This window comes from Balearica regulorum, chromosome 2, assembly GCF_011004875.1.
Source record: "Balearica regulorum gibbericeps isolate bBalReg1 chromosome 2, bBalReg1.pri, whole genome shotgun sequence".
Taxonomy (NCBI): Eukaryota; Metazoa; Chordata; class Aves; order Gruiformes; family Gruidae; genus Balearica; species Balearica regulorum.
In genome coordinates, this window is record NC_046185.1 from 159,176,452 (window position 1) to 159,190,766 (window position 14,315).

The 14,315-nt window shown below is 44.9% G+C and overlaps 1 protein-coding gene across 2 annotated transcripts; it reads right to left on the reverse strand.

The window, feature by feature from the left end:
• Positions 1-2,966: 2,966 nt before the first annotated feature.
• On the reverse strand, positions 2,967-14,110 carry INSIG1 (insulin induced gene 1). Of its 2 annotated transcripts, none has more exons than XM_075746643.1 (6): positions 13,964-14,110; positions 12,948-13,354; positions 10,758-10,882; positions 9,901-10,067; positions 9,367-9,466; positions 2,967-5,281 (listed from the first exon to the last, which is right to left on the reverse strand). In XM_075746643.1, the coding sequence occupies exons 2-6, from the start codon at positions 13,336-13,338 to the stop codon at positions 5,252-5,254; spliced, it is 813 nt and encodes a 270-aa protein (XP_075602758.1). In that variant the 5' UTR covers positions 13,339-13,354; positions 13,964-14,110; the 3' UTR covers positions 2,967-5,251. The 2 variants fall into 2 exon arrangements, with proteins under 2 accessions (XP_075602758.1, XP_075602759.1); XM_075746644.1 differs by having other exon boundaries at positions 13,810-14,024.
• Between the last annotated feature and the right edge of the window lie 205 nt (positions 14,111-14,315).

Here is a 14,315-nt window from a genome sequence, read left to right on the forward strand (position 1 = left end):
CCCTTGTTCAATCCTGTATGCCCCAGCAGTTCTTTGGTGATGGGTAGGGAAGGCTGTAGGTACTGCTGGGCACGTTCCCAGTTGGCTGCAGGCTTTTCTGCATTGCAGGATAAAGTCTTCTCCAGGCTGTGGTTTTCCCAGGCCACCTGATCTGCGGCTTTCTTATGTCTCTCTGGTATGCTGCAATTCAAAACACAGCCAGAAAAGCCAGTCACATGCAAACAACTTACATTTCTGCAGGAACATCTCAGCAAGCCTTTCTGTCACAGGCCCTTCCTGGGTGGGATCTCGATGCTCCTGTGAATCCAGGTCATCTTATTTTAATTTTTGGGCACCTACTCTATGAACTTCCTGTGCATTCATATGCAGGTAAGAGACACAGCCTTCAGCAGGACTTTTACATATATGTATTTTAAACTGAAGCTAGTTGGGCTTCATACTACTAGAATATAACCTTCAAGGGTTTCTGAACAGGGCTAAGAATATTCAGGGTGAATAAATGTGACCTCCGTGAAGTCAGTTAGCTTTTGCTTATACTGTAACGTCAGCTGCTGTGATGGTGCTAACCCAGATTCAACCCTGTCTTCAGGAGTTGGCCCATGCAATCTGGGGCTAGATTCTGCAGCGCAGGAACATGTGCTCTTCTATCTGGTGAGAACTTCAAGAGAAAGGGTAAAAAAACCCTTTTCTCTTCTCCCTCTGCCCAGCAAAATGTGGGCCAGCTGTAATTCATTCCGTGACTATTCCAGTTCTTGCTGTTTGAGCTTCTTGGCTGCTTTTGACAAGTTAGAAAACAAGTCATAGAATCATAGAATCATAGAATGGTTTGGGTTGGAAGGGACCTAAAAGATCATCTAGTTCCAACCCCCTGCCATGGGCAGGGACACCCTCCACTAGCCCAGGTTGCCCACGGACCCATCCAACCTGGCCTTGAACACTTCCAGGGAGGGGGCATGGATGGGATAAACAACATCAGCACAAACAATACTCATCATCTGTCACTTTTGTGATAAGGAAGCTTGGAGCATCCTTGGAGCAGCTACAGCAGTTGGCCTTCCCTTCCCAGCCCCAAGCCACAGCAGCCTGGCCAGAGAGATACTCGCCTGGCTACCCCAGGGTACTGCTGGAGCCACTGACCAGCTACTGAGCTGGGAGAAAATGATGTAGCTGGGTTTGATTTCTGCGCAAAAATGCTGATTTGTAATTGGTATTTTATTGTATGGTGTAACCTCTGTAGGCCTTGCCTGATATTTACTATAACAATATAATAGCACTCTAACTACGTAATACACAGGCATGATTTACTGTAACGGAGGAAACATGATTTGCAGCCGGAGAAAAACTTTACTGAGTGAAACTGAGTGAAACTCAGTAAAGCTCTGACCTTTTGTAACTTTTTGGGCAGTAATGGATTATTTATGGATATTATCATAGGTACCTTGAACTCTGCCTTTGAAAGTTAGCCAGAGCAGGACAGAAGTGCCGTCACAACCTACAGACTTCCTTATCACACAGACAGGCATGAGGACTGGGGTTCTATTGCAGATGTCATTCATCTGTTCCCGTCTGCAGCCTATGAAGACAGAACATCATCACTGCACAACAGGAGGTGGCAACTTCTGTGGTATGCATTGCCCAGAGGAATCACCATCACCTACAGGTACCTTTCCTGACCTTTTAGCTGGAAGAACCTGTCATCACCCACACCTCTCACAGGTTTCCAAGATAGGGCCCTCAATGACCTCTTCTATAGAAGGATGCTTGGTTCAGTTAGTCCAGCATGTAATGCTTTGTTCTCATGAATTTTGGAGCTACTCTGATGTGCACTAAGGCAATTGAGACTTAATTTCATTATTCATCTCAATATGTTCCTGTTGTACTCAGAGAACAGACTATGGGCCCTCCTGTGGCTAATTTAGCACCTGCAAATCCCCGTGCTTAAAGCCGAAGGCTGAACAACCTGCTGAATGAATTTGCAGGAAATATGCACAGGTCAAATCATCATTCTTGCTGGGAAGACTTTTATTTTTTTCTTTAGAAACTTTGCACACACTTTCCTGTCTCAAAAGGAGACCATTGTGTCCTAGTTCTCCAAGACCCAACTGTATATCGCATTTCTTTAAAAAAAAAAAAAAATAAAAAAAAGTATTTTTAATTCCTTTTGACAAAATCTGAGTAGAGTTTGAGGGAAAGCAATGTACCTGGAGGACATGGGTCATCCTCAGATTGCAGCTGTTAGCAGTGGCTACCTCCTCAGCTGCCATGGAACATGCACTGAAGTTAAGCAAGCACAGGTTTTTTAAGCAAAAAATAGTTAAGAAGTTCCTAATGAAGCTTTTTTCACCTAAGCCAACAGACTCTGCACTAAGATGGATGAAGACTGATCAGAAAACCGTTCTACTGTTTCCACCATAAACTTAGCAGCTTCTAGAAGTCTGACATAGAACCATAGGGGTTGGAATACATATTTAAGTGCAAATTGAAGACTTTTTGTCTCCATTTGCAAGATGCTATCTTCCCTAAATCAGATGACACAACAGTTTTAGAGTTGCCTAGCCTTATCAGCTGTGCTTACTCATTCTTACTGTTCGCACCCTGAGATGCTTCAGACTTCAGCAGATCACCAAGCCACCACAGGGATTTGCCTGTTTACCCTGCTCCCTCCATATTTTATTTCAAATTATGAATTTCAGCATCTTAGAAGACAATGTAATAAGATTCTGTACCTTAAGTCACATAACCAAAACAGACATTTATGCCGCTTTCTTGGCACAATAGCAAGACTGTTTTTCTTCAACTGGCTGGGAGCCCCTCTAAAAGCTAATGTCTCCAAGTTCAGTTTAGGGTTTTGGGGTTTTTTTTCAGTCACGGTGTATGCATGACTGAGTATTTGTTATGCAACCATTACAACTTTCTTTCAAGAAAGATTCCTGCATAATGTGAGTACATAGAATCCAAGGCAAACATGACTTGATCTTAAAACTTTAATAGTAAAAAAAGTGTAAAACCAAACACACTGCTGAAAACTCATCAGTAAGAATGAGAATTTAAGTGTTCAAATTCAGAATAGTGCAAATTTTCTTCACTCCCCTCCCCACCTCTTCCAAACTTAAATCACTTTGGTTAAGATACTCAGAAGTATTGGCAAAAAATGAACTTTTGACTTACATTTTTGGCTGCATTATTCCTAACACATACAGATTTAGTTTCAGTCTTTACAAATAAATCTTAAATATTTCTCAATCAAATATCCATAGAGATCACAGTCATCTTTACTGGTTTTATAACGTTTTGAAATGGGTTTCAGGATGGTTACAAAACTGTCTCCCCAGCAGGTAGCATACTTCTTAAAACAGCTGAGTTGATCCAGTCCTGATCCGAGGATCTTATTTCTTCAAGTAGTCCTATAAAATGTGATTATTCAGGTTTTAAACATTTGAGGAAGGAGCTTATACCAATGAAATTAATCTTGATTTACACCAAAGCAAGATTAGAATTGGGGTCCGCTCTGTGATATAGACTTTGTGCTAACTTTTCCTGCTACAAAAAAAGCACAAGCAGCAGTTATAGCATTCCCTTAGAAGAGTGAAAACCTCCAGAACACTGCTACCTGGCCTCAACATCTTTTTTTGATGGGTCACTCTTTAACCAATGCCTCTAACTATATCTGAAGCCATGTAAGATTGGAAATGAACACACACACACACAAAAAAAAATTTGCATAATACAAAATGGCAAATCCATAAAAGTTTACAAGTACACCATAACCACAAAATTGGAGTATTTCTAAAAATTTGGGTTCAATGAAAGATACAACAAAACTAGCTTTACTAGTTAAATAAATTATTGCTCCATTTGACTCCATGCAGCATTGAAATGAACTCAGAACCCTTTTCTCTTTAATCTCTCATAAGAAATCATCGATATTGAAGAGAATATGAGGCTCAGATTTACTGTACATTGCACTTCAACTTTTAAGACCTAATACTTGCTATTTAGGTCTCCTGTGGTCTAAGCTATCAAATGAATATGTTGTGCTCACCAGAACTAAGTATTAAGAAACACCAAATGTTTAATGTAGTGACATAAGCACTTTTTTTTTTTAAGAAGGCAATCACAGATTGCAAGTTCTATAGGGTTGTGAAAAAACAAGTAGTGATCTCTTTCAGAAGCTGAACTGAGAAAACAAGCCGTTTGCTATTCTTCACATACAGTTTAAATCACATTTTAGGCCCGCTTCTGTTTCCAATCATTGCAGTCAAAACCCTGACTCAAAAAGAAGCAAGATCAAGGACACCTCTGGGAGGAAACTGCAAATCTCAGGAGCTGGGGGCACATACTCAGTGGCCAAGCCATGGCCTGCAACGCGTGTTTTTTTCAGTGACACCAGACATTTAAGATACCCGAGACCTCCTTCAGTGAGATACTGAAGCGTATGTCTAATATTAAGCAGTACTCACACACACTTACATTTCTTACTGAATTAGGGCCAGAACTTGATTCTTACAAATCTAACTGCAAGCTTCAGAAGTAATGAAATTTCCAGTCACAATTTCTTGATAAAGTTCCTGTTTGAACAAGATTGTCTCCAGTGTTCACCTATCGTACTGAAGTAATTCAGAAATTCCAAACTTAAGTGACTTCCAAGCTTTCGTCCCTCCAACCCTCTCCACCATCAAAGACAGAAACTTAATGCAGCATTACAAGTAAGGGCATGATTCCTTCATAAGACTCCTAAAAGCATTAATGCAATGCCTTTAATCTGTTTCGATCACTCGTATTTTTAAATAACCCTATTTTTTAAAGATTTGGATAAATACTATTCCTATTAAACCATACTTCATCATTGTTAAGCACCATCGATCTACTTCCTTTGGGCACTGATACAAGAGCTTGTAATTAAATTTCAGTTTCAAGGCTTTAAAATACGGCAGCTGCTTCAATAACTTACATTGGAATCTAATACTTGGAAAACTGCCACTTAGCCTGAACAGTTGTCTGCAACTTGGTGTTAAACTCTTCCAGAGAACAGCCATACGCAAATGCTTATGCGGTAATTCAGGGTAAGATTTCAAGATAAGCAGTTAATTTCACTTGGCTATTCTAAGAGTGGATTAATATTTTTTTCCACAAGTCATTTGTGCAGTGAGCCCATAAAGAGATTATTTTTTCTAAATAATCTTCAATTTAAAACAGGAACGCATCTTCGTAATGTTGCTTTCACTGGCACCATGCTCTCTTCTTCAAAGATTTAGTCATTGTGTGGTTTCTCTGGAATACCCTATGGATAAAAAAACCAAACACATATTATATTTTAATGCCATCTGAGAATTGACTACATTATGCAGTATTTTCAGTGATTAAATAGTCAACTAGCTTCAGTTAGGCCGACAATGACCTAGCAGACATGGCTTCTTATAAAGGCTCAACAAGGACATGCTCCTCAACTGTGGACAAAGAAGTCACTATGGGTCTGTGCTGCCTCAATTAGTGGATCTGATAAATCCATCTACCAATCCTACTGCTTTTTATAAGCTTTTGTTAGCTTTCCTCCCTATCTCAGCTTATTTCTTAACAAAAGGTACACAGTGCTTCATTTAATGGGCATTAATTAATTTTTTTTAACAGCCCTCTTTCAAACTGTCTTCAAGCATAAGTTACTTTATTTTCCAATAAAGTAACTGGTATCAGATAGACTTACTCACTTTCTCCTAAGTCCCTTTTCTAGTATGAAACCCTATAGTATGTCAGTAGAAGTAATTTAACCAACTTTTCTTTAAAACAAAGTTTGTAGCATATTATTCTCATTCTAGAGCCAAAATGCCACTGTATTTGCAAGTACTGAATGCATTTGCAGTTCTGCAGCCTCAAGCAGTACAAAACAATAGATATTTGTTAGGTCCAAGTTCTGAATACCACTGTAGTTTGCCAGATGTTGAGAATGATGGTTACAGCTCAAAATGAAGCATTGCCATCCATTTAACCCAGCTGATGAGTACTGATTGAGCAACTTTAGGTGTCATAATCAGTAGTGAGAGCTGATGGTGGCAGCAGCACCTTTACCTTTTCTTTTGAAATCAAGCTATTAAAGAAAATGTTGGATTTCATCCTCAAGCTGATAGCAAAAAGAAAAAGCCAAAACAAACAAACAAACCCCAAGACCCTCTGCTAACAGGAGGTTTGCTTAAAGGTAACACTGCACTTGGTTACTGCATGTAAGCTCACTTGAAATCCAGTGACTGAAAAGCAGCAAGCATTTCCCAGCTAATGTTTCTCAGGATGGGAGGGGATGTCTCAGAGACACTTCTCATCCGACTTCTAATTTCTTTTCTGACTGCAAAAGCTAGGCAGGGACTGAGGAAGGAGCAAGGCAACTTTACTCCACTACAGTATTTTCCACATGTGACGCCTTCTACTCTAGACATGCCCAGAAAACATTTACTGTTTGATCTGCAACTGCCACATGCAGCTAAACAGCTCAGGGACTACAAGAGAATATAGCTACAAAAATAACTGGTTTATTCAGGTTTAGCTTAAAAAAAATGCAATACTCCCACCTTCTTGCCACATTCGCAATGGCCAACAAAACAGACTGATGCTTTTGGGTCATCTCTATAGAAGAAATAACTAGTGGACTGAATGCTACCATTGTTTTAGAGTGGAATTCTTTGAATTTCTAGCACTGAATGCTTCACAGTGACTTGCAGAAGTGTTGCTATGAAAATGTTGGGCTTCTCCAATTTTTCCCAGACTAAGTAGTGGTAATGTAAAACACATAAGAAGATACTTCTAGATAACCAGAACAGAATGCTTTGCCTTTCCAACTTACTTCTTTCTTTGTAAGGAAGATGACAAGATTGACAGAAAAGTCGCAGGCAGGAGCCAGTCCGATTTTAACTACATTCAGATGAGATGCCAGGTGAAAAGTAGTCAAAGGGAAAAAAGAAAAAGCTCTATGTGCCTAAATTTATTTTTGGTCTTTCTTCAAGGCTCCCTTCCGTTGCTTTCTAAGATAAGAAGCATAGCAAGTGGAAGTACTGCCTATGCCAGTGTGAAATACAGAACTGTAGCATCTAACTGACTATAATTTTATTCTGAGACTCTGCTTTCAATAGCAAAGTTTAAATAAAACTATATTAATTTATCTTTTTCACTTCATGTGAGTGACAAATTTAAAGAGAAATTATACCCTCTCTTCCATCCGAAGAGACCTTGACAGGCTGGAGAGGTGGGCCCATGTGAACTGCATGAAGTTCAACAAGGCCAAGTGCAAGGACCTGCACGTGGGTCGGCACAATCCGAAGCACAACTACAGGCTGGGCAAGGAGGGGATTGAGAGCAGCCCTGAGGAGAAGGACTTGGGGGTGCTGATTGATGAGAAGCTCAACATGAGCCGGCAGTGTGCGCTTGCAGCCCAGAAAGCCAACCGTGTCCTGGGCTGCATCACCAGCAGTGTGACCAGCAGGTCGAGGGAGGGGATCCTGACCCTCTGCTCCGCTCTTGTGAGACCCCACCTGCAGTGCTGCGTCCAGCTCTGGGGGCCCCAGTACAGGAGAGACATGGAGCTGTTGGAGAGAGTCCAGAGGAGGCCACGGAGATGATCAGAGGGCTGGAGCACCTCTGCTATGAGGACAGGCTGAGAGAGTTGGGACTGTTCAGCCTGGAGAAGAGAAGGCCCTGGGGAGATCTAATTGCGGCTTACCAGTACCTGAAGGGGCCTATGGGAAAGATGGTGAGGGACTGTTTATCAGGGGGTGTAGGGATAGGACAAGGGGTAATGGGTTTAAGCTGAAGGAGGGTTGATTTAGATTAGATGTTAGAAAGAAATTCTTTACTGTTAGAGTGGTGAGGCACTGGAACAGGCTGCCCAGAGAAGCTGTGGATGCCCCATCCCTGGAAGTGTTCCAGGCCAGGTTGGATGGGGCTTTGGGCAACCTGGTCTAGTGGAGGGTGTCCCTGCCCATAGCAGGGGGGTTGGAACTAGATGGTCTTTAAGGTCCCTTCCAACCCAAACCATTCTGTGATTCTATGATTCCCCTCGCACATGTAGTCCTACAAAAACACACATGCAGATAGTATGCACCATTGGGATTTGAAGGGGGAGTAGTGAGGTGAGGTTGTATTTTAAAGAACCTCAAAGCAATCCCAAAATTGACTGTGAAGTTAAAATTGTGACCATATGCCCAGAAATCTGTAACTTGATATCAAGTCAGCATGAAAGAAAAACCTCAAGAACAGGAATAGATTTGCCCCATACTTTTTTTTTTTAAACATCCTTTTCTAAAAGAGGTTAGTGTAACTGAGAATCAATACTAAAGAAATTGATCTTTAGTATTAGCCAGTGATGGTCAAGCAACATGGCTCTCTTCCCTAGCTTGCCTGCAAGCCTGTCCATCTGCAGCACCAAATTCAGACTATCCTATTAGAGGTACATTAGCATCCATCCACTGGGTTAGCAAGACTAGGCAGAAGAGACAGGAAGCCTGTTCCAGGAAAGACAGCTAGCTTTAGACTAATCCTTTTACTCACTCATGGTTCAGTCTCAAAAAGCAGCTCTCCTCTTTAAGAAATAGTTCAGGAACTCCCAAGTCTACAAATGCCCTTCCTTCAGTAAAAATTAAAGGCACCTTTACATCACAGCAGCCTTAGAGAAGTGAAATACTTGAAGGATGTTTTCCATGATAAAGGACTTAGGTAGCAAAGACGACAGAAGTTAAATCAATACAGTATTAATTATTACTATTCATCACTGTCAGAACACTTTTCACAACCAAGCCTTAGGCTGATGTGCAAGCATACAGCCAGGTTTACTCTGAAGTATGCTACAAGGAAATAATTACCTAAGAACCTAGCAAATGAGATAGTTATTTATACTATATATCCCATATAAGGAGTGATACTTGAACTACATCTTAAGTGATTAGAAAGAGCATATTTGATTCTAGAGTGGTGGAATTTAATGCTATATAGGGACATTTCCTTTCATCTACATAACAAAAATGCTTTACTACATAAATAATTAGAGAAAGTCCATCTGTGTCTCAGTTTTCTAGCTACCTTAGATGCTAATTCAAAGTACTGACGGAGCAGGAGTGATTAAGATTCTCACCAGAAGCAGCGTGCTGATTACAGTTTTATTTAGGCTGTTGCTGGAAAAAGTTAGCTACAGAAGACACTCGCTTACTACACCAATTCCCGCTCTACTGGCAACACAGGTTGTACGCTTACATTTCAACTCTTGGGAAAATACCTATGTATCTCTGTCAATTTGTGAGTCATACCCTTAAAGGCATAGTTTGTTCTTGGACCAACAACAATGGAAGGTATTTGGCTTGTTAAAGGAAACGCTAATTATACAGTAATTACCATAGCCAGTTGGCGTCCTATGTTTCCTACAGTCACACCTCCAGAGAAAAATATACATGGGAGCCAAGAACGGATGTAAAGAAAATCTGGGGATGTATACCTAGTAAACAAAAGGAAATAAGTTAGAAACAAGTTATTATCATCGCATTACATACTGCTAACAAGATGCTATAGAATTGTTTCCCTGGGCCCAAACAAAAAAACCAGTAATATAGGAGGAGAAAGAGGGAAACAAAATTAAGTCTGTTACCTTAATAAGCTTCTAAAAGCCAGTTAATGATACTCCAAGCCAGTAGAAGTTCAGTTTGCTGAGCTGTTACCATTTCAACACACATCCCAATTTGTCTGCTCCCCCACCCTCCACCCCCAGTTCTCAATCAGATCATTTGGAACAACTGGACAATTAGCTGCCTTAGATAAACAGAATGTCTTATTACAGTAACATGTCAAATATGTTAATAACTAACTTGCAGTGCATGTGCGCTGTTAGTTAAGACAATAGAGTTGAAACAGTACTTTAAAAGCATAACTTACTGATAAACACCATTATATACAAGAAACTGGGTTATCAGTGTTGCTACAAAGGCTATTGTAATTCCAAGTCCGAGACCACTTCTTGAACGATCAAATGTCCACCAAAGACCCAGTGATAAGGCTGCTAGAGTCAGGGACAGCTGGACGTTGTTTGCAAAATCTAGTTTCTGGAAAAAGATGTTAAGGACAATCCTTTTAAGTCTGCAGACATCCTGCTGCTGAAACTGAACGAGGAAGAACTCAAACTGAAAGTGAGCGTGACTCTGTATCTCTAAATACAATACATTCAGGATCTGGTTTTGAGTCTTGCTGAGCAATTGTCAGCTCTTGCTGACTTGGACTGGAGTGTGCGTGCGGAGACAACATCAATTTTTGTCACACTGAGCATCTAAAGAATATACTATATTGCCATATATTTAACTTTTATGGATTTTTGTCTAAAGTAACCCAGTTATCCCTGCTGATTTAGGTTTTCTGCTCATACCATCATTACTCCACACAAAGAACACTCTTACTGAACAGTCTGGTGTACCCCACCAGTTAATTGTGGAAAGTATTAGATGCAGACAACATACAGATTAAAATAGCACAACTTATACTGTTGTACTTGCAGTTAAACCAGACATACTATGATGTCTATCCCTCCCTGCTCCCAGAACCCCCCTTCCCAACTACTTTTAAGCGAACTGTGTTATTTATCTTAAAGTAACTACTGCTGTCTACTGCAGGTCTCAGAAGTTTATGTCTCTGCCAGTAGCACCATCCTTACCTTTGTAATTCTCCCAGACGTGAATAGGAGAGACATTTTCATGACAACTAAGTACATCGAGCAACAACGTAAACTAGTTTAAGGATACAGCACTTGCATGATTAATGCCAACGAAAACTGCTATACATCGCATTACGCTGGCCCACTCTCTCTTGAATTTGTGTGGCTCCCCAAGGTGGCTGTCAATGCAGGGATACAGCAGGCCAACGACAGCTGCAAGAGAAGTAACACTACTTGTACTAACCATTATACAATGATTACTTCAATATTACTAAATATTAGTTTGGCAAATAAGTGCTTGACAAAGTACTGTAAGCCTGATGAAGAAAAGACAATTATCACCCCCCCGCCTTTAGAAAAGGAAAAAAACCTACTCTAACAAGAAATATTCTGTTTGAACCTTTAAAGCAGAGATATATATTATGATGTTAAGGTATTTGACTTCAAACTCCTTTTCTCCCACGAGCACCTCTCATTTGACATCCTGAGCAGATGCTTGTTTTGTCCTAATAAATAACAAAGCATAACAAAAAGCTTAATTACAGTTAGGAATGGAATATGCATGTATTGCTCACATGCAAGGCAGATAGTTTTATGAAGCTGACTCATTTGCTGTGAATCAGGCCCTGAATTAAATATTCGCCTGGACTCAAAAGTTTCTTGGCAGAGCTGCTTTCTCTCTTTCTGCTGGACTGTAATTCAGCCTTTGCTGCCATCCAAATCAGATGAATTTTGATACCAAATAGAAGCAGAGCTGAACTTAAAGAAGTACCTGCCATCAGTCATATTTATGGCAGGGAAAAATAACTACTCATACTATTAACCAGACACAGCTTCTATCTTCATATAGCATTTTCTCAGCCTTATCAGTCTGCAAACTGGTAGCATAACAAAAATACAGGCTCATGTTAGCCCAGTTGCTAGCACACACACTAGTGAGTTTAATGCTTCTAAGCCTTGCAACTCCATGTGTTGCCACCAACTCCAGGGTTACATGTGCTGCTTTAACTGTATGTAATATGTATGTTTGTTTTCTTTCATACCCCCCTTTTTTCTCCTCCTTAAACTCCTAAGAGGAGTAACTTCTACATTAAGAAGGCTACAAGACATACCATTCTAAGAAAAACATGTGATCTGATGCTGAAACAGTTTCATTATTCTGATGCCAGTTACCAGGATTGTTATGGTAACAGCTAAATGCCAAAGTTTAATCCAACTGTGACAAGACTATGAGAACTCTCACTGGAGCGTATCTTGTGGCAACTTTTTTACTATGCAGTTTATCATTCACACTCCCTTACGATGAGGTACAAATAGCACATGACAGTATCACCGCATTAAAAAAACCACAAACTGATGGAAGAGTCGTATAAAGTACTTGCAATGCAAATTGAAAAAGATCAGAGTGGCTTTATTTCCTAAGATTTACCGCCTTTTTAATCCCCCAACCCTTCATCAAGGCCTTATTTAGTGTTGACAAGGACAGGAGGAAATTATTAACGCTGGTGCACCGGTAAGTGCCGGCTGCTGCGCCAACCGCACCGAGGCCCGGGTTTTCTGGGGTATTTAGCCCTGCAGCTGTGGCGGAGGCCCGGGCAGCTGGCAGCGGTGGGCAGCGGTGGGCAGGGGCGGGCAGCGGGCAGGGGCAGGCAGGGGCAGGCAGCGCTCCGCCGCACGTGACTTCCTTGTTTTCAGCCCAGCCCGTGGCCAGTTCGCGCCGCCAGCCAATGGCGAGCGCCGCCCGCCACTCACCAGTTCGCCGGCAGCCAATGGCCGGCGAGGGGCGGGGACGCGCGGCGGCGGAGCTCCACGGCGCGGCCCCACCGCGCCCACTCGTGCCCCACAGCGGGGCACAGGGGAAAAGCGGGGAAATCCGGCACTGAACTCACCCTGCCACGGGAAAAACACGGCGGCAGCTGCGTGGGGAGCGTGTGTTTACACGTTCGCCTCCGCGCCACGGCGCTGGAGCTGCTTATTGGCGCTTCCAGGCCGCACCGCGCTGCGGGAGAAATAACACTTTACCCACATTCAGAGTGCACCAGCTCGAAAAAAAGCCTTCGGACACGCGGGAAACGCGTGCGTGGATCTTGCACGTGGATAAAGCTGGAGTGGGCACGCATCCTTCCAAAAGCCAGAGTTCCCATCACTCGCTGTGTGATGGAAGTGGTAAGCTCGCACACGCACAGGTCACAAACTCGGCCCCACCACCTCTCCTCCCCACGGGAGGATGGGGGGAAAAGAAAAAAAAAAAAATCACTCGTGGAGGTCAGCAACTCACCTGCTGCTGTCCCGCAGCACGGGGGCACCCACCAGGCGGAAGAGAAGAGAGTGGAAATCACTTCATCGGGGAACAGAGTCACGTTTCTCTGGATCTGCAGCAAGTTCAGCACCAGGGCCATGAAAGCACCGACGACGAAGAGGACCACGCTCCTCTGCACCAGGTGTTGACTCAAGTTCAAGGTGCTGCTGCTGGAGGTGCTGCTGGCACTGGAGGTGCTGGGGCTGCGTGCTCCGTGACCCACCAACGTCAGCGAGGGGCTGGAGACGGAGGAGCTCAGCATCTCGCCCACCCTGGCGGCCAGCCCGGCTGCCGTGTCCCCTGGCTGGGTTTTGTGCCTTCCCCTGGCAGTGCAGGAACAGCTCCCGGCGCAGTTCTCCAACCTGGGCATCGGTCCTACCGGCGTCCTGAAACACACGCACACGGACAGCCTGTTAAACCCCCCACCGACGGGTCGGGTCGACCCCTTACACACCACTGACACGCACCGCCGCCGCCTCAGGCATCGGCCAGGCTCCAGAGGCACCGGGCAACGGCTCGGAGCCCGACGGGCCGGGGGGAAGGCAGGAGCCCTGCAGGAGCGGGGTGACCTGACCCACCTGAGCAGCTACAGGGCCAGGGGCTGTGCAGGCTCGGCCTGGCAGCGGCGGGGTCCCCGGCCCCAGCGACCCGAGATGCTCGGCCCCGGGGGAGGACGCGGACAGGGACCCCCCCCCGCCCGCGGCTCCCGTCAGACCCGCGCAGCCTCTTCTCCTTTGGGGACGAGGTTCGCTTCCCGGCTCGGGGGCGTAAAACCGCCCCCCTCCCTCCCCTCCCCTCTCCCCGCCGGGCACCGAGGGCGCGGGCCTCTCTGCCCTCTCACCTCAGGGGGCTGCGCCCGCCGCCTCGGCCCGTGAGGGAGGGCGAACGGCCGTCGCTCTGCCGCCTCCCTCCCGGCTCGCCGCCGCCGGCCCGCGCCCCGCGTAAGGTTTATAAGCCCCCAGCCGCGGGTGTCACGTTACCCGCCGCCGACCTACCCGCGGCCGCAGGCAGCGACGGGCCCGCCGCTCCGCTCCGCCACCCCTCCCCTCGGGCCGGGCCGCGCCGGGCGGGGCGGGGCCGGGCGCGAGCGCCGAGCGCGGGAGCTACCGCGCCAGCCCGGGCGCCCGCGTCCAGTCGGGTGAGGCACGACAGCCAATCCCGGCCGGGCGGCTGATATGACGTGCGGGACACACCACCCGCCTCCCCCCCCCCCGCCCGCCCCGCGGCCGACGGCGGTAGGACCGCACGGCGCCGGCCTGTGTTCCCCCCCGCCTCGGTACCCCCCCCCCCCCCCTTCTCTCGCGCCGGGCCGCGGCCAATGGCGGGTGGCGTGAGCGCGAGGAGGGC